The sequence below is a fragment of the Paramormyrops kingsleyae genome, chromosome 1 (genome assembly GCF_048594095.1).
Source record: "Paramormyrops kingsleyae isolate MSU_618 chromosome 1, PKINGS_0.4, whole genome shotgun sequence".
Classification (NCBI taxonomy): Eukaryota; Metazoa; Chordata; class Actinopteri; order Osteoglossiformes; family Mormyridae; genus Paramormyrops; species Paramormyrops kingsleyae.
Genome location: NC_132797.1, coordinates 65,996,259 through 66,022,945, shown reverse-complemented (window position 1 = coordinate 66,022,945; position 26,687 = coordinate 65,996,259). Strand labels below are relative to the sequence as shown.

At 47.2% G+C, this 26,687-nt stretch overlaps 1 protein-coding gene across 2 annotated transcripts in view; it reads left to right on the top strand.

Moving 5' to 3' along the window:
* Window positions 1-26,680, top strand: part of rasa3 (RAS p21 protein activator 3) — a 39,373-nt gene extending 12,693 nt beyond the window's left edge. For both annotated transcript variants that reach the window (XM_072717926.1, XM_072717929.1), the window contains exons 2-24: window positions 3,141-3,258; window positions 4,036-4,139; window positions 9,651-9,745; window positions 10,259-10,335; window positions 12,328-12,408; window positions 12,502-12,574; window positions 13,559-13,632; window positions 14,147-14,251; window positions 14,353-14,509; window positions 15,114-15,262; window positions 15,447-15,561; window positions 16,126-16,200; window positions 16,347-16,470; window positions 17,387-17,493; window positions 17,802-17,879; window positions 18,269-18,346; window positions 18,983-19,056; window positions 21,740-21,846; window positions 23,227-23,309; window positions 23,486-23,694; window positions 23,940-24,043; window positions 24,163-24,346; window positions 24,745-26,680. In XM_072717926.1, coding sequence (XP_072574027.1) covers window positions 3,141-3,258; window positions 4,036-4,139; window positions 9,651-9,745; window positions 10,259-10,335; window positions 12,328-12,408; window positions 12,502-12,574; window positions 13,559-13,632; window positions 14,147-14,251; window positions 14,353-14,509; window positions 15,114-15,262; window positions 15,447-15,561; window positions 16,126-16,200; window positions 16,347-16,470; window positions 17,387-17,493; window positions 17,802-17,879; window positions 18,269-18,346; window positions 18,983-19,056; window positions 21,740-21,846; window positions 23,227-23,309; window positions 23,486-23,694; window positions 23,940-24,043; window positions 24,163-24,346; window positions 24,745-24,820 — 2,447 coding nt within the window. In that variant the 3' untranslated portion in view covers window positions 24,821-26,680. The remainder of the gene's footprint in view (window positions 1-3,140; window positions 3,259-4,035; window positions 4,140-9,650; window positions 9,746-10,258; window positions 10,336-12,327; window positions 12,409-12,501; window positions 12,575-13,558; window positions 13,633-14,146; window positions 14,252-14,352; window positions 14,510-15,113; window positions 15,263-15,446; window positions 15,562-16,125; window positions 16,201-16,346; window positions 16,471-17,386; window positions 17,494-17,801; window positions 17,880-18,268; window positions 18,347-18,982; window positions 19,057-21,739; window positions 21,847-23,226; window positions 23,310-23,485; window positions 23,695-23,939; window positions 24,044-24,162; window positions 24,347-24,744) is intronic.
* Window positions 26,681-26,687: the final 7 nt, after the last annotated feature.

The following is a 26,687-nucleotide window of genomic DNA, read 5'->3' as shown; positions in this document are numbered from 1 at the left end:
ACCGAAGTGTTTTCTATACCTCAAGCTAGTGTTTTGGTGTCAATATTTAGAGTCTTAGGCTAGTGGTTCTTAAGCATGTGGATGAGGGTGATTTTGGTCTGGGGTTTGTGGTGGTGGGGGTGTGTGGGGGGTGGGGGGGGGGGTAATGGTGGGGGGACTGATGAAAGGGGATTGTTGACATGCGGAGGCAGTAGGTGCTGGTGCAAACAGGCGTAGGCAGGGTGCTGTCATCCTCAGCACGCACAGAAGGAGCTCTCACCTTGACAGGGCGAAGCTGAAGGAGCACATTCATCAGCCGCACGTTGCCTATTCTCAGCTCTATTACCCCGAGTGACTCTCCACTCACGTGTAGACAAGCACAAACCCCCATCCCCCACGCTGTGGTGTTCCTCACGCGCAGATCACCGACAGGCAGTAAAACGGCACAGACAGGGCGCTCATCTTCCAAACAAGACAACAAACAGAAAGTAGGTCACCGCCTGTTTTGAACGGCTCCCGGCGGAACAGAACTAGCAGTTAAACGAATCATTTCAGCCCGAGATCAGAAGGGTAGGAATTGCGGGAGAGGCGAATGAGAGGAATACGAGCAGCAGGCCAGAATGACAGAGGTACAGATGCGCACGGTAGGGCTCTATAATCCTAGAGGAGCGCAGTGGATGTGAGGAGCAGGACTGAGGATCCTTAGATGACACCTTCTCCACCCTGATGCAACAGAGGTTGGGTGAGATGCAGACTCTCTGTGAGGGATGCTTATATACCTTCTCACAGCTCCCACGAACATCAAATTCTCTTCCTGGTGTTCATTGTGTTTTTCAGTAACCAAGTACAACCCTGTTTCCAAAAATGCTGTGTAAAATGTGAATAAAAACAGAATGCAAAGATCTACAAATCATATTAACTCATATTTAATTGAAAATAGAACAAAACTATCAAAAATATATCAAATGTTGGAACTTCATTGTTTTATGACAAATTCATGCTCTATGAATTTGATGCCATCGACATGTTGCAAAAAAGTTGGGACAGGGGCGTGTTGACCACTGGTGTTGCATCACCTCTTCTTTTAACAACACTCTGTAAATGTTTGGGGACTGAGGAGACCAGTTGCTGGAGTTCTGTAAGTGATCTTGCCTTCTCTGATCTTGCCTTCTCTGTCTGGATGGCAGCACATGTTGCTCCAAAACCTGTATATATCATTCAGCATTAATGGTGCCTTCCCAGACATGCCAGCTGCCCAAGCCATGGGCACTATTGCACCCCCATACCGTCACGAATGAAGTATCCGCTGATAACATGCTGGACGGTCCTTTTCCTCTTTAGTCCGGAGGATGCGACATCCATGATTTACACAAAGAATTTGAAATTGTCAGACCACAGGACAGTTTTACATTTTGCCTCAGCCCACCTTAAATGAGCTCGGGTGTCGGTGGCGTTTCTGAGTCATATTTAGGTTTCTTTTTTGAATGGTAGAGTTTCATCCTGCATTTGTGGGTGAAGCGACGAACTGTGTTCACAGACACCGGTTTTCGGAAATGTTCCCAAGTCAATGTGTGATTTCTACTGTAGAATCGTGTCATGTCTGTTTTTAATGTGAAGATCACAGCTATCGCCGGTTTCTCAGAATCTTTGAATGATATTATGTACCGTAGATGATTAAATTCCCAAATACTTTGCAGTATTACGTCGAGGAACATTATTCTTATGTTTCTTGCACTATTTGCCCGTGTTGATCTGTCACAGAGCGGTGAACCTCCCCCCATCCTCACTGCATAGAGACTTTGTCTCTCTGGGGGGCTCTTTTTATATCCAATCATCTTACTAACCTGTTGCCGATTAACCTAATTAGTTGTGAGATATTCACCCAGGTATTTTGTTTTTGCATTACGCAACTTTTCCGATCTTTTGTTGTCCCAACTCTTTTGAAATGGTTGCTGGTATTAAATTCAGATTGACCATATATTTGTCAAACAATGAAATTTCTCAGCTTCAGCATCTGATATTATTTTTTTGTTCTGTTTTCAATTAAACATGGATTTGTATGATTTACAAACGATTGCATTCCGTTTCTATTTTACGCAGCATCGCAACTTTTTTGGAAAAGGGATTGTAACCACTTAGCAAATCTCGCTTGCATTTTATAACACTGGTGAAGTATTGGTCGAAGCCCATGTGGTGCCCTTGGTCAGTGGCATTCAATCCTGTTCCTGGCGCCCCCCCCCCCTGCCAGAACGATTCCATCCCAACCCTCCCGTAATCAGGCTCAGGTGCTCCTTAATAGGCTAATAATGAACGTGGCAGGTTGAAAGCGGTGTGGGTTGGAATGAAAACATTCTGGCAGAGGGTCTTCCAAGCATGAGATTGATTGAAACCCACTGGCCTATGCAAGCTTCACCGCTACCCCCCCTTCCCCCTCCCGTTTTACTTTGTTGCCTAATGGGTTGACCGGCATTGTGTGCTTATAATATGTTTCATATTTCAACACTGTACACGTCAGAGTTATATAAAGGCATGATGTTTTTTTTTTCCACTGGGAAAAAATATACTATTCTGGCATATAATGAATAAAATATTGTTTGTCAAATGGCGGACTTGGGTGAGTCCCAGCACACGCAGCAGGGTATGGCGGGAGACAGTGCTGTGGTGTCTGTCAGCGTCAGAGAGGCCCCCTGACGGGCTGTGGGTTTGTCCGCCTCCGCTGGGGACCGACGGCACCTGCATCTCTATCTGTGCGGGTCCGCGTGCGTGGCGGCCGCGCTCGGAACCTGCAACTGAGCGCACGTATGTTAATGCGGTTTCTGCGGACTGTTGCCGCACCCGCTGGTCTGTTCTCTCCGATCGGTGGTCCACGAGGGCGTGAGAGCCTACCATCTCTCGACATCCTGTTTATTCGTCTCGACCGTCGGTTGGTCGGTCCGTTCACATTCCTGGGTGCGGCTGAGTACGAAGCCCAGATTCCAAAACGGGGGGGTGCGTCACACATCAGATGGGCCCCTCCCCATAGTGCATGTCTACATACGCGCCAACACCCCCCCACCCCCCAGTATCTTTATGATTGGTCCATTTGGACGAGAGGGTATTGCCTCTCCACAGCGACCCCTGGCTGCCCACTCATGCGATCCCCCTCGTTCGTATATCCACAGGTGAAGCCAAAAACATTCCGCCATACCCAGGCCCCAACAAGATGAGGGATTGCTACTGTACTGTCAACCTGGACCAGGAGGAAGTGTTCAGGACCAAGATCGTCGAGAAGTCCTTGTGGTGAGTGCCCAGCCCACTCCGCTTTCCCAGGGCCCGATACAAAAAGTAGCCTCCTGGGTCGGCTAATTGCTCCTCAGGTCTTGGTAGATGTTCCTCAACGTGTTCCTCAACACTGTACCAGAAAGAGTGCAACAAAAAGTAAAAAGATAACATCTTTGTTTGGTCTTTCAGCTTTTATGAATGAATCCCAAATCTGTCTTGCGTGCTGGACTCTCTGCAGCTCGTTCCCATCTTAGCTGGAATCAGACTGACCCGACTCCACCCTGTTGATACTGGCAGCTCCTTTCCCAATGCCTGCCCCCCTCCCTCATTCACCCCCCACCCCCCCCCCCCCCATATCCGGTGAAAGGGAACAGATAGCTGCCAGTGGAAGAAGTGGGTGAAGGTGACATTTGGGTGACCAGCATGCTTGCGCCACGCCAAGTCCACATGTCGTGCGGACGTCCTCCTGGGCCGAGATGACGTTGCGTGTGCTGAAACGAGCCCATGTTGAAATTAAAGCTTGGCTTTAAACTTTCTGAGAATCCTCAGGGTTGCATCCACTTGGCTGAAGTTTTTTTCCAAAGCTTTACACTTCTGACCCATTTGTACAGCTGGATGTGCCTCGCATGCAAATTTGGGTTAAGTGCTTTGCACGAAGGTGTGACAGCATAGTTACTTCGGGAAATTTCTCCAGCAACCTAAGTCATGCCTCTTCCCTTTGTATTTTCCACAAACAGTCATATTTACAGCTGTAATCTTCATATAATCCCTCATTTTTTGTTTTACCCACTCCAGTCCGTTCTACGGCGAAGACTTTTACTGTGAAATCCCTCGGAGTTTCCGCCATCTCTCCTTCTACATCTTTGACAGGGACGTGTTCAGGAGGGACTCAAGCATTGGTAAGAAATGCAGTGGGCAGCCTGAGTATTGTATTGTATTGTATTGTATTGTATTGCTGAAAAAATGGTGCCTTTAACTTCCATCCATCCATCTTCCAACCAGTTTTCCAGTACAGGGTAGCCAGGGATTATTACTTTATTTCATGAATAATTTTCAAGGCTTGGTATCACTTCTACAGTTATTAATATAAAATATTAACTCACCTCAATGTTTAATTGACATTGAGTATTCATTTGAAATTGCTATGCTGAGCATACATTACAGTATGAGCTACTGTGAGTTTGGCTGGCCATTACCCTCAAAAGCCATGCTTATTGTCTGTGACAGGAAGGGGTGTCATGGCTGCGGGTTCGAACCCGGCCTCCACTCTGTCTGTGAAGATTGCATGGCAAAGTTCGGCTAGCCTTGATGGTCCGGCACCCCATCCAGGGTGCACCCCTGCACTCTGCTGCCTGGGCTGGGTTCCAGGTTCCCCCACGATCCCCCCCCCCTGGGAAGCAATTGAAAGCTGGATGGATGCAGAACTGCTCCACTTCCTGTTTTCTTTCCGAAATGATCCATGACTGAGCTTGAATCCTAAAAAATCAGATTCCTTTCCCTTGTTTCATAGCCTAACCCCTAACAAGCTCTCCACCTGCTTTTGGTGGCCTGTTTAGGCCTTTAGTGGGGAGATCTTGCTGCTTTGGTTCAGCTCAAGCAGAACATTGGATGTATTTTTTCCTTGCCTCCCATTCTCCCTAAGGCCACTGTTAAACTCTGTATCCCCGGCCGGACGTTGTAACCGCATGCCTGATAAGCCGGGTTAGCTTTTGGCTAATGTTCCGCGACACAATCCACATCTCTTTTAATGTCGGGCAAGGTTAATAATTACATCGGGGTTAGTGTGGACCAGTCTCCTATCTTCTGGCGGTGGGCTTATCCCCATCCCGTGCCACACGCATCACCATGCCGGTCCTCCATGTCATGTGCTGGATTCTTCATTGATGTGGTGTGTAGGCTGGAGCCAAAGCCCAGAGGGGACCTGGAGAGGGGGATTGTGGGATTGCCAAAAAGGGGTACGCCATGATAGGGAATGGCAGGTGTTAGGGGTGGGCCCAATAGAAATGGGGGCTTGTTCATGCATGTACAGTTGTGGTTACCCAAGTGACAAGACAGCTGAGGCCTCCTGTCTGTCAGCGTTGATGGTCATCGCTGTTTTATATGCAGATTTTGCATAATCCACATTTTTGCTCCCTCCCAGCTCCCAGCCAATGAAGAACACCTGGTACAGGTGTGTTGGAGCTGGGAGGGAGGAAAAATGTGGACTGTGTGGGGGTCCCTAAGGACTGGGCTGAGAAACACTGTTCTAAGACAAACTCACATTTTCCTTAAAACACCCTTTACTGGAATAAACCGGATTTTCACTGACTTCCAAAACAAAGTGAGCAGTGTGTGGTTCAGCAAGTCAGGATGTGTTATCTGTGATCAGTTGTGAGTTCAAATCCCAGGGATTTGAACTTTTTAACCCTGCAAAAAAGTACAGGTTAAATGAATTCTCACATACATAAAATTCTAATATGTAGTGGACTCAAGCTTAAGGATCTATATGAAATGACAGGTAAAGGTAAACAAATATGCCAGTATGGGTCACTTTGAATAAAAGCGTTTGTTAAGGAAGTAGCAGCCACGGTTTCGTCATTTTTGACTGTTAAATCAGTCGCGTTATACGGGTTTTTTTTTATGTATCAAGACCTGGCAGCACTTTGGTAAACAGGCATGTGGATCCCGCATCCGGCCTCCTTATCCATTCCCCCCCCCCCCCACACACACTTAATTGTTTTCAGCAGTGTTAATGTTTGTATCACATTGATTACTACATAACGACATGGATTATTTATTATTTAGCACAAACACTTTTCTGGAAAAATTGCACCAAACTTAGGCCATTTTCTAATAGTCAGAATGACTGAAAAAGTAATGAGTAATGGTCTCATCCTGTGCTGTAGCGTCGGTATGCTAACCATGTACAGAAGATTGCAGGCCAGTGTTTTATTCTTCTGTGATTTGAAGCAATTTTTGTGCATACATACAGAACATTACGGCATTCATGTCAGTTTTATAAATGTACACATCATTCTCCACCATATTTAACAGACTGGAATGATCTTGGCAGTATGGGTGGGGCTGCCCAGGGTTGGGGGGAGGGGGCGAAATCCCACATAATGAAACAATCTAGAGTCCCATTCCGTAATGACCCACCTTTGGCTTATATCCTAGCAGTGGTCTGTCTTATGATATCCCAGATAGTCACATAATCTCACGCAGTGTTTTTTTTTTTTTTATCTATGTTGTTAAGGGGAATTATTTGACAGTAGAGACAAATAGAAGGGCTTTGGAATTTTCCAGGTTTTGGTAGAGAGATCTTGTCCCTCAAGCTGTGTCATAACCCTCCGCTTCAATGGGATGAGCATCACTCAAGTTGCCCGTGGGGTAGTATTGTCCATTTGAAGGCAGATTCCAGAGTATTTATGGCAGTCATTGCAGAAATGCATCTCTGTCAGCCAACTCACTCTAACGCTGAGCACCATGCTGGTTATTTATAAACCGGCTTTCTTCAGTCCGGGTCTATACCGGTGGCTTTGTTTTGTATCCAGTCAAACTCCGTGAAGGACAAGTGCTCGGAAAAAATAAAAAAATAAAAAAGTCAGTTGAGCATTAATCATTATTACCTGTATTTTAACGTAATTACCTTTGTGCGAGTCGTGAATTGAATTTTACAGCCTTAGCATTAACACTGGCCTCCTGCAAGGTTTTTTGAGTCAGGATATCTGATTATTTTACTGCGCTGGGGTGTTGGACAGCAAGCAAACATGTTTAAGGAAAGTTTGAGGGTCTTTCCTGGCATGTAGCAGGATGGGAGAAGACGACTCATTTCGGCTCGTTATGCTTGAGCTGTGGTTTACGAGCTTCTGTTTTGTTGTGGCTGCCTTGGAACCAGCTTTCCCACAGTTCCCACAAGGAACCTGCTACTCGGCAAGCTTACTGTAAATAACGAGCCGCTTAATCTGCATGACGAATCCGGTTCTGATCCACGGCGTTGGTACCGCTCTTTCTGTGTTTTTCTGCGGGAATGTTGGCTTTGGGGGTCTTTTCTCCAGGCCTGGCTCTTTCTGTCGTGGTTATTTATATTCCGGCCTGTATTTTTTTTTAACTGCTGCCGTTAGCGGCTGCTCTGCTGTTAGCATTAGCTGGCGTTGCCGCACCGTGTGTGTGTTCTGGTAGGGCCGCGGTCCATATTTACAGTACGATTACGGTTATCGCGCTGGTGGATCTCAAGGACGTCAGAGTGCTTTCTCTGAGGGCTTCTCCAGTCAAGATCAATCATCAAAAGGTCTGATTTCTTTATCATAGATGTGAGTCCTTAGGTCTCTGGTAAAACCAGTCATGTCTTTATAAATATCACGAACCAAGATGGCTGTGCTAGAGTGCTGTGATGAGGAATCATCTCTGCTACCTGCATTAAAAACAAAATTCAGTCTCCATTGACAGACACAGGCTCTGAATGAGGCTCACTTGGTGAATAGTCTGATCCAACTTGCATGGAGCCCTACTTACTGAACCTTGGTTACTTTTGGTTAGCATTTTTCACACCACGCTTCGAAAGAGCACTCTTTACTGCTCACATGTGTAGATTTTCAGTGCTTTTTATCTGTTCTCATTTTCAGTAGATTGTGGTCAGCAGGCCCATTACTGAGAAAGGCTAGAGCCTGCTAGCAAGGCCTTTGTTGGTAGGATCACGGTTCTTAATTGGTTTTAATTACAGTTTGACTTTGAAATGATATTTTTGTCCTTTTTTTTCTCTTGGGTGTCTAGGTTGCCAGGATACATTTTAATGTTCCACAGCAACATCATTATTTGAATGTACCTGTTGTCTTTTTCATCATGGTGTTCCAGCCATTTTTAACCAAAATATAACTGGCAGACATTTTCCCAAACCTCTTTTTTTTTTGCTAAAACCTCTTGTTTGTGAAATACTTGTGTCTGGCACATAAACCAGTTAAAAGCTATCCCCTTGAACTGGCAACAAATGCAATTCCCTTTTTTTTTCTGTGGTTGCACACATGGTCCTAATTTCCCCAATTATTGCTACTCTGGTATTGATGGTAAGGCAACATCGGGACTGCGTGGGCCCAAAATATGCCTTTTTTTTCCTCATCCGCCTGCCTCGACTTGTTCTTGTTGACCTTGTTTGTGTGTTTACTAATTTTATCATTGAAAAAAGAGCACTTCAGAAGCTTGCACAACCCATGAAAGTACTATGAATGCAGACAGATATTAAGCAGCTAAAATAATTAGCATGTCTCATCTCAAAATCGCTTTTTTTTTTTTTTTTTTGGCAGTGTTCCATTTTTAGATTGTGTGCCAACCTGTTTCTATGCAGGTGTTAGCATGGTAATTGCCCCCTCAGTCAGACTGAATGTGCCGCGTGATGCCAGGGAACGCTGGCCGCTCCAGCATGCACGTGTAACTCATTAACGTGAAACGCTGAACACTGCCGGTCCTCGAGATTGCTGTGCCGAGGCCTCCAGGCAGGTAGGGGGCAGACCTGTTCTCGACATGCTCGTTGGCTCGCATTCCTCTTCCGACTGTGAGGTTAATCGGGCGTCTGGGAGCTTACGGACTCTGCTGATTCGCTCTTGCTCTGGGGTTTGCCGGGGTTTAGGCATGCGGGGTGTTACGCCAGGGGAGGGGAGCAGCACTGTTCAAAGACGAGCATAACCCAAACCCACAGTATGAAAAAGATCTCAGGATGCCTCTGTTCTGGCCAGGAAATTCATCGTCTTTAAGCCGCAATCAGAACATGTTTTATGGTCATTATCGAGCTCACTAGAAGAGAAAGATATTGATGTGTGGTGACCTTGCGGACTGCCTTAGACCAGCTGGGGTCTCAGCCTGAACGGGCACTGGATGCCCGTGAAAACCACAGCCCCGGGGTCTACAGAGATGCATTAGATCGCCGCAGTTCTGAAATCATCAAGGCCACAAATCTGTCAGCCAAGAGAAGAGGAACCTGTTTAAATCCCACATCCACCTTATAGTTTGTTAAGCGAGAACAGTGCACTGGAGCCTGGTGTTAAAGCACTTTGTGCCTTTGTTATTTACTACTTATATAAATAAGCATACTGTGCAGTGGGTGTTGTGAGGCTCAGAGGGTGCAGATGCTAATCAGATGTAATCAGAAGGTCACCAGTTCAGATGCTAGGGTCACTAGAGTGATTCTTCTGTTGGGCCCATACTCAAAGCCTTTAACTGTCAATCACTCTAGGGACTAGATGGATGGATGGATGGATGGAGAGAGGGAGAGAGAGAGAGACTTTATTTATCCAGAAGGAAATTTAGGGACTGCATTACTCTGCTCTCTGTGAAATAAGCAAGACATAAATTTGGATATGGTACCAGCATCTCTGCTTAGAAACATGAGCTGCCCACACAGATCTCAGTGACACCCCCCTCCCCCCCCCCCCCCCCAGGTAAGGTGGCTGTGAAGAAGGAGGACCTGCAGAAGTACCATGGCAAAGACAACTGGTTCCCACTGCAGCCAGTCAGCGCCGATTCAGAGGTGCAGGTGAGCCCCCCCCCCCCCCTCCCATTCACTCCTGACTGTGCAGTCTGCTGGTGGCTGGTGGTAATCCAGTACAATGTGGCATGCTGAGCTCCAAACCCAACCACCCCCGCCATCATTCCGGACCATGTGTTCACCACAAACGGCAACTCCGAAAGATCTCACAGCAACCGCCGCTTGGCGTCGTAGGCGAAAGCGATGCGGCTGGCAGTTAGCAGGATTACTGAGTTACCGGGTTACCTGGCTCATCACAGCGTCCTCCCCTCTCAGGTTACCTGAGGTCACACCCATCACATCTCACAGTCTCGCTCACCACCGGCACCGATAGTAGTTTTGCTGCAGTATATAACATACCATGTCTGTCTGAAGAAACAGAATCAAAATAAAAGAGAAATGCGTCACAAAACCTGATAATAAATGAGCATGTCAACATTCACATAATCAGATTCTGCTATTGATCTGTACAGGAATAGGTCTGTAATTGTAGTTGTAATTTCCCCGCTAATTACATTGCAGGGGAAGGTCCACGTCGAGCTGCGTCTGAGTGAGGTCATCACCGACAGCGGCGTCGTCTGTGTCAAGCTGGCCACACGGTGAGTGTCCTCTCTCCGGAAAGTTCCCAGCGTGCAAGTGCCCCCCCCCCCCCCATTCTGGTGGCTTACTTTAACCCATCTAAGCCGGTCGCACCAGGACCCGGTCGTGGGAGCCACCCCCCGCAGGCGACGACCCAGATCGCCGTGAGATGTTCTAGCATGGAAGATGAGAGTTCAACTGCAGGCCCCAGCGGAGGGATAATCTGTGTTTTCCTGTGCTCACATTACAGCCCAGCCAGTCAATCTCTGTTTACCTTTTACTTTTAATTCTCTTTTTTCACTCTCTGACCTCACATCTCCGTACAAAATTTCACAGCTACATGCCTGGTCTGGTTTTCATCCCATTTCCTGGTCTTCCAGCTGTAACTCATAACGGATTGAAACCAACCGAAGGCCTGCTCTGACTGCATGACTTTCTCCGTGTTGCTATTCATATCCAAAGCTATTATGTTTTTTTTTGTTTATGAAAAGCCTGAAACCGGAAACACGGCGGTGACAGGTATCTGTGAACGCAGCTGATCGCTGGGTGTGCCGTCACTGGGACAGAGCGATCGCGGAATGATGACAGGGTGGGAATTTTTGGTGGAATTAGTTGCATGACACCTATATAAAAAGCTGCTTTTCAAGTTTTATTGTAATGAATGTTCGGAGGAGCACAGTGAACATACTTATGCCACGGCAGGGGGAGGGACAGGTACATGAGTACAACAGTGTGATAAAGCAGTGTTTTCCAACTCATTCCTCGGAGACCCCCAGACAGTACACATTTTTGCTCCCTGTCAGGCAGCACACATTTTTGCTCCCTGTCAGGCAGCACACATTTTTGCGCCCTGTCAGACAGCACACATTTTTGCTCCTTTCCGAGAACCGGTTTGAGAAACACTCTGACAAAGGATTAGACAGCACTTTTCCCAAGACTTATGAAGTAAAGCACAACTGTGAGGGTTTTTTTTTTAATCAAGGCCTGAAATACCCAGAAAGCAAAGGAAGACCAATCAACAACAGAACTGGTTTTCACTTCTCTATAGGTTCTGTATATGATGTTTCACCCCTGCTCCTCTAGCTCCATCCAGCAGACTTGAGAAGCGCGAACCTCTTTGTCCATGAAGGGTGAGTGCGGGTCTGATCCTTCCCGGTGGGAAACTGGGATGTGAATGGCGAGAGTTTCCTGTCTTGCGAGGGCCAGTTCCAGGCTCTGTTGTCAGCCTTCAGCTCCTTGGCTGGATTTGTCTGTCCAGCGGTCTGCAAACGGGCCAGGCAGGGACACGTAGGGAAAACCGGCTTAAGGAGGAGGAAGTGCTGAAAGGATCAAAGCCGATTAACACCCAGCTTGGATGTTTTTTAATCCTGGTGGCTTGTAGCCCACGCTGCACCGGGGCTGTTACCAGCGATTATACCTCATAACACGAGAGCGTGCCGTGGTAACGGCCTTCGCGGTCACACTCACAAAGGTCCGCGGTCGCGGTTAAGGAGCTTGTTGGAGTTGGAGGGGACGGTTCTCGGTCCTGAAGCGATTTGGTGCAGCATTATCTCCAGGATTTCTCCTTCCAGGGAAAAAACAATATACATCAGGTCATGAAAATGATAAAAACCTTGGACTTCAGGGATGTAGCTCATGTTTCTTGCTGGGATTTCAGTAGGTGAAGCAGGGTGGGGGGGGGTGTGCACCCCTCTTAGCTTCGAATCAGAAGGTCATCAGTTCAAATCCCATCCCTGGCAGAATAGTCTCACCTCTGTTGTGCTTTTGAGTGAGACCCTTAAATACCCACCTCCCCAAAAAAAATAACTCACCTGTATATATACACGTGTTTGTTTCAAAGGAGAGCATGATGGGATATGAAAAAACGAAAACATTCCTATGTGCTTGTGCAAATGCCGAATAAAGGATCATTTCATGAAATGATGGTGGGGTGGAAATGCATGGGATTGAACCAGCTCTGGCATTTCACTGTGTGATGGGGTCTCTCTCTTTTCTCGCCTTTGTCCCTGCAGTGTGTTGGAGTGCCAAGGACTGCCAATCGTCAACGGGCAGTGTGACCCATACGCGGCCGTGTCCCTGCTGGGGCCCACCAGGTCAGGGTCAGCTCGTGTCAGTCTGCCACCACCCCCTGGAAGCCTCATTGGGCTGTGAGTCACATGACCTCCCCCTTCCTCTCCATTTTCCAGGTCGGAGGCCAAGAAGACCAAAGTGAAGAGGAAGACGAACAACCCCCAGTTCGACGAGGTCTTCTACTTCGAGGTCAGCATTGACGGACATGCGTTTCTGCCCCAGGTCGCCCAGCCAGACGCTGTATTAAAAAAAAAAAAAAAAAAAATAGTGATCCGCCGTTGCTATGGCTCCCAAGTGAATGAGGTCATTTTCCATTGCTCGGAATCCCAGTGACCAGCGTCTGTCAGAGAGGTTCCCTTCCTGCTAAACCGATGGCGGTATGGATTCTGTGAGAAGAATAGAAGTTCTTAGGATTCCACCCCCACACCCCCCCCAAACTCGCAGACCTCGCCCTCCCCGAGAGAGGAAATGCAAGACAGGAGCTTGATTCATTCAGATGAACAGCCTGACAATCAACTCTCTTTATTTCTGTTACGCATCCAAGTGCCTTGGAGCTAAAGATGGCGTGAGTGAGTGAGAGAGAGAGAGAGAGAGAGAGAGCAAGAGTGTTACCCTCTGTCCCGCCCGGTGTCCCTTCCAAACGAGCCTCTTTCTGTGTGTAGTTGTGAGAGAGTAGCCCAAGCCGCTTTACAAAGTCACACGCAAACTGATTCTCGCTCTGTGTTTGTTCTGGCTGCTCGCTGTGGTTTGGAGAACTGTTTCATTCTTTCTGTGGTTATTGGGAGTGGTCTCCATCTTGCAGTCTGTGGTTATTGGGAGTGGTCTCCATCTTGCAGTCTGAGCTTCCGTCCCAAGTCACTCGCTGCCTTTTGGCCCATTGAACCGAAACCCATGTGCAGGTTTGTGTGCAGGCATCTGTGTCTGCGTGTGAGCGTGTGAGCGTGTGCGCGTGTGCGCGTGTGAGCGTGTGTGCCGAGAAGGGGAGGGCCACAAAGCGTGTGGATTGAGGAGCGTTTAGACCTTTGGGACGTCCCCCCTCCCCCCGCTGGAGATTTGGCCGTCCATTCTGCTACATGGCCATTTCCACTGACTAAAAGGCAGGGTGACCACGCGACGTGTCCTTGCTGTGCTGACCTGGTGCCCAGGTCACCTGACCACAGGTTTAACCTGCAGGTGACGAGGCCACCCAGCTACACTAGACGGCACTTTGACGTGGAGGAAGAGGATGTGGACAAGATGGCTGTCAGGTGTGTACTGCGCCGCGCCATGGGAACCGTAGCCCCCTATGTGTGTCAGCGTGAAAGAGGGGTTGCACAAGCTGTGTGAACTTGTGTAGTGTCTGCGTTTCTGTGTGTGTGTGGGGGTTTGTATCTGTGTGTGTGTGTGTGTGTGTGGGGGGGGGTTTGTATCTGTGTTTGTGTGTGTGTGTGGGTTTGTATCTGTGTTTGTGTATGTGTGGATTAGGTTTATATTACATTGTGGGGACCATATATCCCCCACAATGTGATAAAAACCTGCTATTTTGACATTGTGGGAACCATTTTTGAGGTTCCCACAATGGTCTGTTAATGCAATCAAAAAACTAAAAACCTCAAAAGTCTGGTATTTAATTTGGTTACTTATGGTTAAGGTTAGGGCTGGGTAGGGCTTTAGGCCGTCAAGTTGGGATTAGAGTTTTCCCCATAGAAACGAATGGAGAGTCCCCACAAAGATATAATTACAAACCTGTGTGTGTGTGTGTGTGTGTGTGTCCCATCACAGGGTGGACCTGTGGAACGCCAGCAACTTGAAGTTCGGTGATGAGTTCCTGGGGGAGGTTCGCATCCCGCTGAAAGTCCTGGGCCAGTCAGGTCTTCACGATGCATGGTGAGAGCGCGTCAGCTGCCGGGTGGGGTGGGGGTGCTGCGCTCCGCGGAGGGGAGGCGCCCCCCTCATTTTACGTGTCACGCACCCCGTCTGCCCCGTAGGTACTTCCTGCAGCCCCGGGACAACGGCAGCAAGTCAGAGAAGCCGGACGACCTGGGCTCGCTGCGGCTCAACATTGTTTATACGGAGGACCACGTCTTCCCCTCGGAGTCCTACAGCCCCCTCAGAGACCTGCTCCTGCTCTCTGGCCAAATGGAGGTGTGTGTGTGTGTGTGTTTGTTTGTTTGTGTGGTACTTGATTCATCACCTTGGGGAAATTCGGTCATTTTTTTTGCGTATGAGCTGGTGTAGGACTCTGTGCCTCTGATCAGAAGGTCATCCATTCAAATCCCAGGGTCGCCCGAGCGATTTCACTGCTGGGCCCTTGAGCGAGGCCATTAACCCTCAGTTAATACAGGGACTGGCTGACCATGCTCTGTCAAAAAGGAACATCGCTTTGGATAAAAGCATCTGCTAAGTAAATAAATGTAAATGCTTAATCCACCTTGATCTCCATGAGAGACTTAGACATGTTCAGGTGGGAGCAAGTTTCGGGGATGTAGCGCCGGAACAGTCAACGTCCTGCGGCCCCTGCAGCAGTTGGGGTTAAGGACCTTGACTGAGGATCCAACGGTGGCGCGATTCCTCTGCCAGCCGTGGCATTTAAACCTTCCGGAAATGGGCACAGACCCCTAACCCACCGCACACCACAAGTGTTCGGCGGAGACGTTCGTTCTGCACCTGAGTCTGGATATCCGTGGCAGCAGCGACGTTAGCACCCCCGCATCTCACATATCCCCTGCCTCTGTCGCCCCCCCCGAAGCCTGTGTCAGCGTCTGCAGCTCACATCCTGGGTGAGGTTTGCCGGGAGAAGCAAGAAGCCGCCATTCCCCTGGTCCGCCTCTTCTTGCACTATGGGAAAATCGTGCCTTTCCTGAGCGCCATCGCCAATGCGGAGGTCAACAGGACACAGTGAGCATCTTCATGCTTGCCTAGACATGCACGCACACTCAGAGCCCTCACAGACATGGAGGAACATCCATGACCATTGACAAACACCTTCACTCTGCACTGTTGAGTTTCCCCTTAATTTGGGGTCCTGTACGGGCATCGGTCAAAGACACGTCACACGAAGAGACCTCATCTTCCTCTGCAGGGATCCCAACACCATTTTCCGGGGGAACTCGCTGACCTCCAAGTGCATAGACGAAACCATGAAACTGGCCGGCATGCACTACCTGCAGGTGACCCTGAAGCCCGTCATCGATGAGGTGAGCGTGCTCTTCCTGTGGCGAATATCTGTCACAACCGTCACATAACGAAGGTGCTCTGGCGGCTCAGTGGATAACACTATCGCCGCACATCTATCACCATGGGGGTGTGAATCTCACCCTCACCTCTCGGTGTGGGGTTTGCTTGTGTCAGGAGATGGATGGGAAAACAAAACAGGTGGTAGGAAGGTCTAAGTATACAGAATTAAGTTAAGTATGAACTCCAGCTGTACGAATGGGAGACAGGCTTGAGTAGCTTTTAATGGAAGCATCTGTTACATGAAACTGTATTAATTACAGGACTGTGGCTTACAACCACAGCAGGGTATTGCTCACATTTGAGGCTGAGTCACTTGGTAGGCCTACGAGATATCACCAGGTATTAAAATAAACATTTCACTTCACTCTCTAATTTACACTGCTTGGTTTTCAGTCCATATGTCTCCTAAATTACTAAGTGGCTTTATTTTTTTCTCTCATTACTCGGCATGTTTGGCGGTTGGGGGGGTGGGGGGGGGTTGCAGTTTTGCCACAGCTTTCAACGGATGTCTATACTCTGTGCAGATATGCGCCGACCACAAGCCCTGCGAGATCGACCCGGTGAAGCTGAAGGAATCTGAGAACCTGGAGACCAACAGGGTGGGTTTCAGCGAGCGCCATGTGGCTGGGCGCACATATGCAAATCAATCCGCGAGCATGCATGGGCCCGGCATGTGCATGCACGCGCGCGGTGGGGGGGGTACATGCGTCTTGTGGTCACCTGATGCGTTGACGTCTGACCCCAGGAGAACTTGCGTCAGTACGTGGACCGCGTCTTCACCGTCATCACCAAGTCTGGGGTCAGCTGTCCCACAGTCATGTGTGACATCTTCTCCTCCTTGAGGGAGTCGGCAGCCAAACGTTTCCAAGGTAAGCAGCCCCACCCCTCAGATGTAGCGGGGGGGGGGGGGGCGTGCATTGGAGTCAAACTAGCTGTTTCAGAGCTCCAAGCCAGAAGGAAATCTCAAATCTTAAAGCACCAAAGCCAACAACCCAGTAGGATTCAAAGTGTTAATGCCCTCCTTACAAAGAAAATCTTGTCTCCGTAACCGAGATATAAAGAACGATGACTAGAACAGGCAGAATGAGTATTAGTAGCTCCAAAACACTTAAGTGCAGTTTGAATCCTGTTGATGTTGCTTTCTTCCATGGTAGGCAACATAGGCAAACAATGAGTGTGCTGCGCCACCTGCTGGACAGCACGGCACATCGCATCGGCATTTCCTGACATTCTGTGAATCATTCAGTCACTGGCTTTCAAGCATGGATTTATTTATATATCATAGGCCCCCGGACTGCTTTAGTTGTATGTCAGTGCTGGCTTCTTTCTTAGTAGTGGTTTTTGTTGGACGCCGTGCGTGTGCTCATCACAGAAATGATGGCGTTTGTTTAGTTTTGAAGGGTTTCTGTTCCTTCACTGTTTGTTTCTGGAGTAGATACGTGTATTCCTGGAAAGTTTTAGGATATTTATGATGTGTTTTGTTTTTTTGTCGTAACGTGTAGCTGCAAACAGGAGGGATAATGTAAACGGTGGGAAAACAGACGGAGTTCTATTGGCCCCGTGGTGACAGCAGTTACAGCAGTGTTTGTGTTAGCTGAATGCTGTGACTATATACATATGCGTGGTAAAATGTACGGGTCATGTTTTAACATCAGATTAAAAGTGAAGCTCGATCCATTTTGGGCCTCTTTAATCAATGTAGCGATTCCCTGCTGAGAGAGGCGAATATGGGGTTAGGGTTAAATGTGCAAGATCCCCTGAGCGGTTATGCTTGTGTCTCCTCAGAGGACCAGGATGTGAGGTACACTGCGGTCAGCAGCTTCATCTTCCTGCGCTTCTTCGCCCCGGCCATCCTGTCCCCCAACCTGTTCCAACTGCGGCCGCACCACCCGGTGAGCACGTGCCCCTCGAAGTCCGTCCCCCACCCCGCAAGTGCCCGTCTGCTAAATCCTTCCCCTTACATATGTGTGTTGGAATTAGCCTCCTTCTGAGGTTGGGTTAAGGGGAACCGCCCCACTGTTTGTCATTGGTTATGCCGTCATGCCTTCCTGTTGATCAGCGGTTAGCATGTACATCCGTTTCCCATATGATTACTGGTTTGGTGTCACCGCTCAGTTACCGCTCATAGTCATCGCATGTGGCGGTTGTGGTGACGGCTTCCTACAGGATGTGTGAATCAGGGATCATCTCTCTTCCACAGGATCCCTCTACCTCTCGAACCCTTACCCTGATCTCCAAGACCATACAGACCCTGGGGAGCCTTGCCAAGTCCAAGTCCGTGAGTCACTCCGCCGCTCACCCAGTGAGGTTCATCCTCCTTGAGAAAATGCACCTGGAGGGCAGGAGCTAGCAGATGTTAGGTTTGGCGGAATTGTAGTAATGCCTTATACCGCTGCATTTTGTGTCTACCACGGTATTTTGGGTATATCCTTGTGTCAAAATTAGCTGAGAATGGGGAGGTGGACCCCCATAATAAAAACTTCGTAATTTTACTGCCAATTTTTCGAAGATGCTGTCAAAATATCGTACACCACAGTATAATTTCCGGACGGTAGGACAGTATGAGGAATGAGATGCAGCCCAGGCCGAGCACCTGTCCCTGCCAGTGAAACGGAAACACATCTGCCTCGATCGAAGGGGAAGCTAATCGCTCTCTCACCCCCACAGGCCAACTTCAAAGAGTCCTTCATGGCAACATTTTACGACTACTTCAACGACCATAAATATTCAGATGCTGTGAAAAATGTGAGATCTGTTTCGTTTTTAATTTAACGTTATTCCGTTTGGGGATGTCCGTTACTGAGGGCCTGCTCTGGACAGACTCCCGCGTCTGAGTTAGCTGTAATTAGTGAAAAGGGCTCCCTGTTTAATAGGCTTTGTCTGGTGGAGCTCCCCCTAGTGTCCGATATAAACAATGTGATCTGTTTATACATGCCAGACGGGGCTGTTTGCAGTCTCTGCATTGAGGCGCTCTGCCACTGGGAGCTGTGTATACAGAAGGCTGGCTGATCTTTCTTTATATAGACTGTTCTCTCTCTCTGGTTGACATGCCTGGGTTAATCTGTACAGTATTCAAGTGTTGCATTCAGCAGTTCCTGTAAATATCAAGCACCATTCCTGGTTATGGGGAAACAGTGGTAGATGCAAGTTTTCCTTTTACTAAACTAAGCAAAGAAATATTCTTCCTAACTGAAGTAATTTCGGTTTTTATGAGTACTGAAGCTTCTCTGTGAAGCTTAAACAGATGGAAAATCTGTAGACGTCTGAAGAGAGATGGAAAGTCTTTAAAAGAGTACTAAGGCTTATGTGTAGCCTGTAAGTGCTCCAGATGATCTGGTCTGGTACTGCATGGGTATATAACTGCCATTTTTCTCTGCTCAGTTCCTAGATCTGATCTCCTCATCCGGGAGGTGGGACCAGAAAAGCATTGAGACGCCGATCATGCTGAAAGAGGGGTGAGGTTGCTGATGACCCCCACCATGAATCAGGGAATTCATTACAAGGGGACCAACAGAGTTTGAGCCATCTCACAATAAGTGGTCCCTGGGCACATAGCTCAATAAATGTGGGTTATAATTATGTCCCCTAACTGAAGTTTGAAAACCGCATCACCTGACCGAAAAGCAGCCCAGAAAAGGAATCATTTACATGCGCAAAGGCCATGTGATGCTGCTTTCTATCCAAATGGAGGCATCGTTTAACAAACAGAGTGTTGTGACACAACAAAAAACACGCCAACCCTGGAGATTAATTTCCTCCTCTGCTGGAAAATCAGCTGGAGATCTTACATTTGAAAGGAGACATTGACCTCAGCTGTGGAATCTTCTATTGAGGGAATTGCTGGTCTAGGGAGACGACCTGCCATCGCCATCTTGTGTCAGAGAAGTGCGACTGCGGTCTTTGTGTCAAGTGGGAAACTTTCCTAGTGCCAGGATGGTGTTAGGATGGTATCGCTCTTCCTGGATTGTTGTCTTTCTTAGAGTAGACCAGAGTTGATCAGCTGCAATCCATCTGTCAGAGAGATGAGACTTATCAGTACACTTGAGACAGTTTATCTGTGCTTTGGAAAAGAGTACTCTCGCCACCTATGTTTCAGAGGGGTCTCACAATCTGTGAGATAAGTGAGGAGAACTGCTGAGGTTACCTCCATACTGCTACGTTTCTGTTTAAAAATGCAGACATCAGTCTTCGATTTCTCCTCATCCAAACAACCCTGAAGTTGTCAGCCCCCAAAAACAGACTTTCGTAAACACTCTCATATTTGAGCATTGCAGTGTGGATGAGTGAAAATGGAGACTTTTGAAAACGCGGACTCTAAAAGCGCCCTAATTGGTCCCTACTCATCACTTGGCCCATGTCGGATTCGATCCCCCTAGTTACACCCTCTCATGGTCTGATTGGTCACCTGGTCACCTACACAGAAGTAAACCGTATTCCAACATGGCGAATATGAAGGAGCTGCTTTCAATGGGGCGTTCCCTGTTGCTGACCTGTATGCACCTAAATAGTGTGTTGTACAGTGTCACTGCTGCATTTTGCGCAAAAAAAAACTAATTTACTGGTTGATGCATATCCAGTGTAGTGCATATCCAGTGTAGTGCATATCCAGTGTAGTGCATATCCAGTGTAGTGCATATCCAGTGTAGGCTAAAAGAGACGTCATATACGTTTTCCCTCATTTCATGGCTTGTTTCAATAAATGATGTGTGGATGGAGATTTTTTTTAAACTAAAATGTAGCAGTGTGGATGTAGCCTGAGTCTCCTGTCTTCTCTCCCATGCTGGGTGCAGGAGTGTGAGACTTGTCATTAAGAGACTTGATAGCAGAGGGTTTTCCAGGTAAGCGGCTGGCTCTGTGACCTTGTGACCCCAACTGTGACCTTGTGACCCCACTCCCTGCTTTCTTCCCCTAGTTTTTTGTAAGCAAGGTGTTAGAAAAGCTTTCTTTTTGTAGAATCTCTGTGGAATCTCTTAAAGAGTTTTCTTTCTTGCATGTCGAAATAAAACAGTGAGATCGCAGAGGACAGGCTGCACATCTGCCACATGTATTTGTGAAGAGTGTGAAGACTGCTAAGCTGAGTGTATCTGTTGGTTGGCTTTGTGCAGTAATGCTGCATGCTCGCAATTGGCTGATCCCAGTCTGAGTCACTGAGGCTGTCCAATAAATTTTTGGGGCTGCAGACCTGAGAGTTTCACACGATGTCACATGCTGTGGTCCCTGTTTGTTTAGTTTTTCCCCTCGACGGGGAGCAGGGCTAAGCTGCCAAATTTCCTTCATCCGCAGATTACCCCTGGGGGCTGTTGCTCTAACCCCCCCACACGACCCGTTCTCCTCTGAGCAGAGGCATTTGACTAGTTTGATCGATGGATCCTGACAACCTGGCACACAGTAAAGTAGGATTCAATGAAATGCATCTCCCAGCCTTGAATGCCTTTGTTCCCATGAACAAGTTTGCAAAGCCGCTCATTAAGTCAAAGTGTTTTGTCCTGACGCACTAGTTTGTGCTTTAGAGAATAAGTTCAGCAAGTAGCAACACAAAAATGTTGCCTGCACTTTTCACAGCGAGGAATTTCTCCTCTCAAATCTCTAGTTATACTTCTGGAGTGCAGTCCAGTGATTAAACTGTTGTGAAAAAAGTGCTATTGAAGTACGGTATTGCACAGCCCATCACTAGTGTGACAGAACGGACTTAAATTGCACCAAGCACTGCAAGCAGTGATCACAAACATAGGGTCACATTCAGCGCTGAAGATCACTACCAGATCTTTGCTGCTCCAGCTTAGGGATGATAACTCTGGAGCTTCTCCGTGCTGCTGTGACATCAGACTGGTTGCCAGATGTCCTCTGTGATTTCACTGCTTTAACAAATAGAATAGTTGTGCTTTATTCATCATTCTGGGGAAATTGGGTAGTTTTGATGCCATATTGGTCTCCATGAGTGACACAGATACACATGTATATACAGGTGAGAGCAAACATTAGTATCAAAATGCACGGTCCAGCACGCCAGGGCAACTGGGGTTAAGGTCCCTACTGTGAGACTTGAACCCACAACGTTCCAGGCAGGGACACAGACCCCTAACCAGCTGAGGTGGTAAAGAGATAACATCCTGTCTCTCCTACCTTCACTCCTGCCAGATTCATGATCAAAAGAGCTCAGGGGAGGAATCGTTTTGGCATGAAGAACTTCAAGAAGAGATGGTTCCGTCTCACCAACCATGAGTTCACCTATCACAAAAGCAAAGGTAATGCTGAACATTTGTTGGTTCTTTTCTTCACCACACGATTCTGTAAAACAGACACCAAAGCTGCTGTACATTATTGGGTTCATTGGGTCCCGAGATGGCACTTTGTGTTTGTGTGATCCGGTCCCATGGTACCTCGTGGCTCCAGTATAATTGAGTCCCAAGACGACGGCATGTGGCTGTTGTGTGATATGGCCCAAATTAGGGATGCATCCTGTGGTCCCAAGCTGAGCTTGTGCAGTGATTGCGTAATTTCTTGAGCTAATGGTGTTTGACACTTGCTGGGAAATGGGAAGAGTCGTGTTTAATGTGGATTAAACTCTCTGACCCATCTGCTGTTGGTGTGTCTGAGTGTCCCACTGTAAAAGATGTTACTGCCTCCTGTGTATTATGGGATGTCTGTAAGTTGTGTATGTCTTTATGTGGTCAATATGTAATGCGTATAACAGCTGTACTGTAATATGGAGGTCTTTAACCCATCTTGTAATGTAGGGTCTGTTTATCCTTTTATAACCTTTATTCTGTACTATGAAGTTCTTTAATACCTTGTGATTTGGTATGGGGGGTGGCATGGTGGTGTGGTAGGGTGACCAGATAATCCATGTCAGGGAGAACACTCTGAGCTAGGACAGGAATTGTAATTTACCATTTCAATGAAAAGGACCTGGATTTCACTTGAGCACTGAGTTCTTGCTGTGTGCTGATTGGTCAGTCTCCTATAATCATACATGTGTCACTAATGTTAATGTGAAACAGCTGGATGCGTCTTTCAGTCAAGGAAACAAACCAGTCAAAGCACAAGAAGAGCTGAACTATTTATCCGAGCACTGGAGCCTTTCAATTTGAAATTAGTTTGTAAAACCCGAAGTAGCTCAAAGTGTCCTCCCTGACATGGATTATCTGGTCACCCTATGGTGTGGTGGTTAGCTTCATGGATCAAGTGTGGAGTTTACATGTTCTCCCCATGTCATTGTGGGGTTTCCTCCAGTTTCCCCCACAATCCAAAAACATGCTTAGGTTAATTGGAGTTAAATTGCCCGCAGGTGAGTGAATGGTGTGTGAGTGTGCCCTGTGATATGTTGGCACCCCACCCTGGGTTGTTCCCTGCCCTGCGCCCGTAGCCCTGAGATAGGCTCCGGATCTCCTGTGACCCCGAATAGGACATGCCGTTACACAAAATGGATGGATGGATTTGGTATCCAGCCTAACCCCCATTCTGAAGTACAATTTGTATGTAATGCAGAATGATGTGTCTTAATGGTGTGCTGTAAGGGGGGGGGGGGTCTGCACCTATGTACTGTATTTGGGTGTGTCTTTTAGCTATAAGCTTTCTGCATCTCTAAATCCTGTGATCTATGACTCCCCCTCATGGTCCTTCAGGAGAGAGTCCACTGTGCAGTATTCCCATCGAGAACATCCTGGCAGTTGAGCGATTAGAAGAGGAGTCCTTCAAGATGAAAAATGTAAGAGGCTGCTTTCTGTGCACAAAGAGCAAAAGAAACACATGACAGAAATGCCATAAAGTGATTCTTCAATATGAGCTTTTATTAATAAATGTTGTTCCCTGCACCTAAAGTCTACTGTAATCTTTAGTTTAGCATGGGGCTTGACCTCTGTGTTCTCTGTTGAATGTTGACAGATGTTCCAGGTCATCCAGCCTGAGAGGGCGCTCTACATCCAGGCCAACAACTGCGTGGAGGCGCGCGATTGGATCGACATCCTAACGAAAGTCAGCCAGTGCAACCGGAAGCGGCTGAGTACTTACCACCCGTCGGCATACCTCAATGGACACTGGCTGTGCTGCAAGCACTCAGCTGACTCCGCCCCCGGCTGCACCCCCTGCACAGCGTGAGTTTTATGCATCTCCAAGACATCTGCCCTCTACTGGGTGGCCAAGGGAGAGAGCTTTGTGGAGTTTCCAGCACAGCACCATGTGATCCACAGCGTATTATTAAGACCATTAGTGGTAAAAGTCATTGAGTTGGCAGGAGTGTTAATGTGGAACACACACAAAGGAAATGTCAAGAAAATGCTGTTTTTGAGGTCTTGGAATGTTACGTCTCTTTTTTTTCTGCCCTTTGTATCCTTGACAGTGGTCTTCCCGCAAACATCCAGCTGGATGTCGATGGAGACCGTGAGACAGAACGCATCTATTCACTCTTCAGCACGTACATAGCCAAGCTGATCAAGATGCAAGGTGACGCTTACGTGTGTGTGTGTTCATGCCCTTGCTGTGAAAGTGTATGTGACATGCATCAGCTCATAGTATCACCTTCCTTGCTGACCGCCCCCCCCCCCCCCCCCCCCGCCCAACAGAGGCGTGCGGCAGCAAGTCCGTGTATGACGGGCCGGAGCAGGAGGAGTACTCCAGCTTCATCATCGACGACCCCCAGGAGACGTACAAGACACTGAAGAGCATCATCACTGCAGTGCAGGCCCTGGAGCAAGAGCACGCTCAGTACAAAAGGGACAAGTTCAGAAAGACCAAGTATGGCAGCCAGTAAGTCCCAAGCTAATTTCAGATCAAGCTGGCTATCAATAGCACCACCTGTTCAGTTCAGCATCAGTTAGACTTTGACAATTATTTGAGGAACTTTGAGACATTATTTAACTGTGATTTTTCAGTCCATCGGCGTTAAATCCCTTGTAGTATCAAAGATGAATGCCGGTATACATAACATGACAGTAGTGCTTGCTGCCATCTGACATGTGCCTGTACAACTCCCTCAAACTCAGTTTCCCATAATGCATTGTTAAGTACGGTGGCTCGCCGAGCTCAGAATACACAACAATACACAACAAATAAATTTTGGTGGCGAGTTATTGGTAAATTGTGAGTGGTCTTTTTGGTCATTTTTATTATTATTCATTATTATTTTGTTCAAACCCTTTCCACAGGGAACATCCAATTGGAGACCAGAACTTCCAGTGCTACATTCGGCAGCAGTCGGAATGCTCCACCTACTCCATCTGACCGCAACCAGCGGTTGCCATGGTGCTCTGAGCGCTGGCTGACTTGGTGTTCCACCTCCCACGAGAGAGAGAGACAGACAGAGAGAGGCGCCCCGCAAGGGTCCTGAAAACGGAACCTGCGCGTATGAGGACATGGGATTATCCTGTGTAGAAGTGTAGCGTGAAGATTAAGGGTCAAGCTAATTCCAGTATTTTCTATGAAATACTAAACTAAAGGACAGCTCTTCACCACACGGTGTGACCAAAGCGATGCACTTTAATCATCCCGAACTGATGGATGATGCAGCTCTGCCTTACGGCACATTTTAAATTTTTATTCTGTGAGATCCTTTTGTTTTTAATCCGTTCTGCGGATCGGTTCATTGGCCGTTTTAAAAAGCTCTTAAAAAGCATATTTAGTGTTAACCTATCCACTGAATTTCAAGGCCGAACTCTGCGTCCCCAGAAACCACATACTGCTCATCAGGTGTTATAGACGAGTGTTGTTGCTGTGTGTGTGTGTGTGTTCATCTCAGCAAGGGTTAAATGCAAATTCCCGTGTGTGCACACCTACCTTTCACTGCACGATACAACTCTTTTCTTCAGTGTGTTGGTGAGATCCAGTTAAAACATTTTTTTAATCAATGCATTTTTATTAACCAGAATCACATACAAATTGTACCCTAATTTTAGCAGAAAGTCTTGTTTGTTCATTTAAAAGCATTTTCTGGGTCAAAAGTCATAATAACCATTGTGATCATCCTTCTGCCAGTTCCTACTCTGAAATGGTATTTTCTTCAATCCAGGGACGATTAAGAGCTGCATAGTCAAATTAGGAAATTAGGAAATTAGGAAATTAACCTCCATGAGTGTTTGCAGCAATATCCCGAGTATTTAAAAAAAAAAAAAGAAAAGATATTTTCAGATACTGTAGTTTTCTATGTCATTGTTTGTACACTCAAATTGGAAGTCTGTGCAGTGGGGTTTTAAAAATTCAGAATGTTAGACCATTATGGATATAATTTCACTTAATGTCAAGGCTTTTTTTAATATTTTGTGTTATTGTGTGGAAATCTCTTAAACATAATGTCTGTCAAGCTTTGTGTTTACTGTGGAATGTTGTTCAGTGATAGAGGTGTCAGATACCGGTCAAAGAAGCATGATTTTTGTCTGTATGTTTATGGTTTTAGGTGCCTGAGCAGGACAGTGTGTGCGCGCACCCACGAACTGGCGAGCGAGAGTGCGCGCGTCATCGTGTGTGCGCTTTTTGTTCATATATATACATTTCTAAGGAAGAAAGGTTTTGGTTGGGCGGTTGTTTTTTTTCCCCCTGAGGTGACACTGCGAGCCAGAAGTTACAGGCTTGCCGGTAACTTGGCTGGCAGGGTAGCACAGCGATGGAGCGGCTCACCGGCGTAGTGGGAACGTGTGGTCCTGCGCCCATGGGAGCGCCATTCCGCTCCGCACGTAACAGGCTCGCATCACGGTGGCAGCAGTGTTACGAAAGCTGCGCTTAATTTTCAAGATTGACTACGGAGTACCTCTGCCGTTTTTCTTTTGAGGATTTTAGGAAGGTTTGGTTTGAATAATGGTCGTTGCTCAATAGTGTGCTCTCAGAATATTTTAGTATTTCTCTCACTAAAGGTAAAAAGTTTTAAAGGTCTGGCACTATCCATAAACAGCAATCAAAAAAATGTCAGGCATGACAATTGTGATTACAATTAAAACAATACATCAGTCACCCAATCGATATCTCTTAAATTCCTCAAAAGAAAAACAACAGGACAAACTATGTATTTTTATACGGATATATGAAAGTAAATGTACAGAAATAAGGTTGATAGAAACCACTCCCTTTGGTTAAATGAAGGTATTAATAATATTTTGCT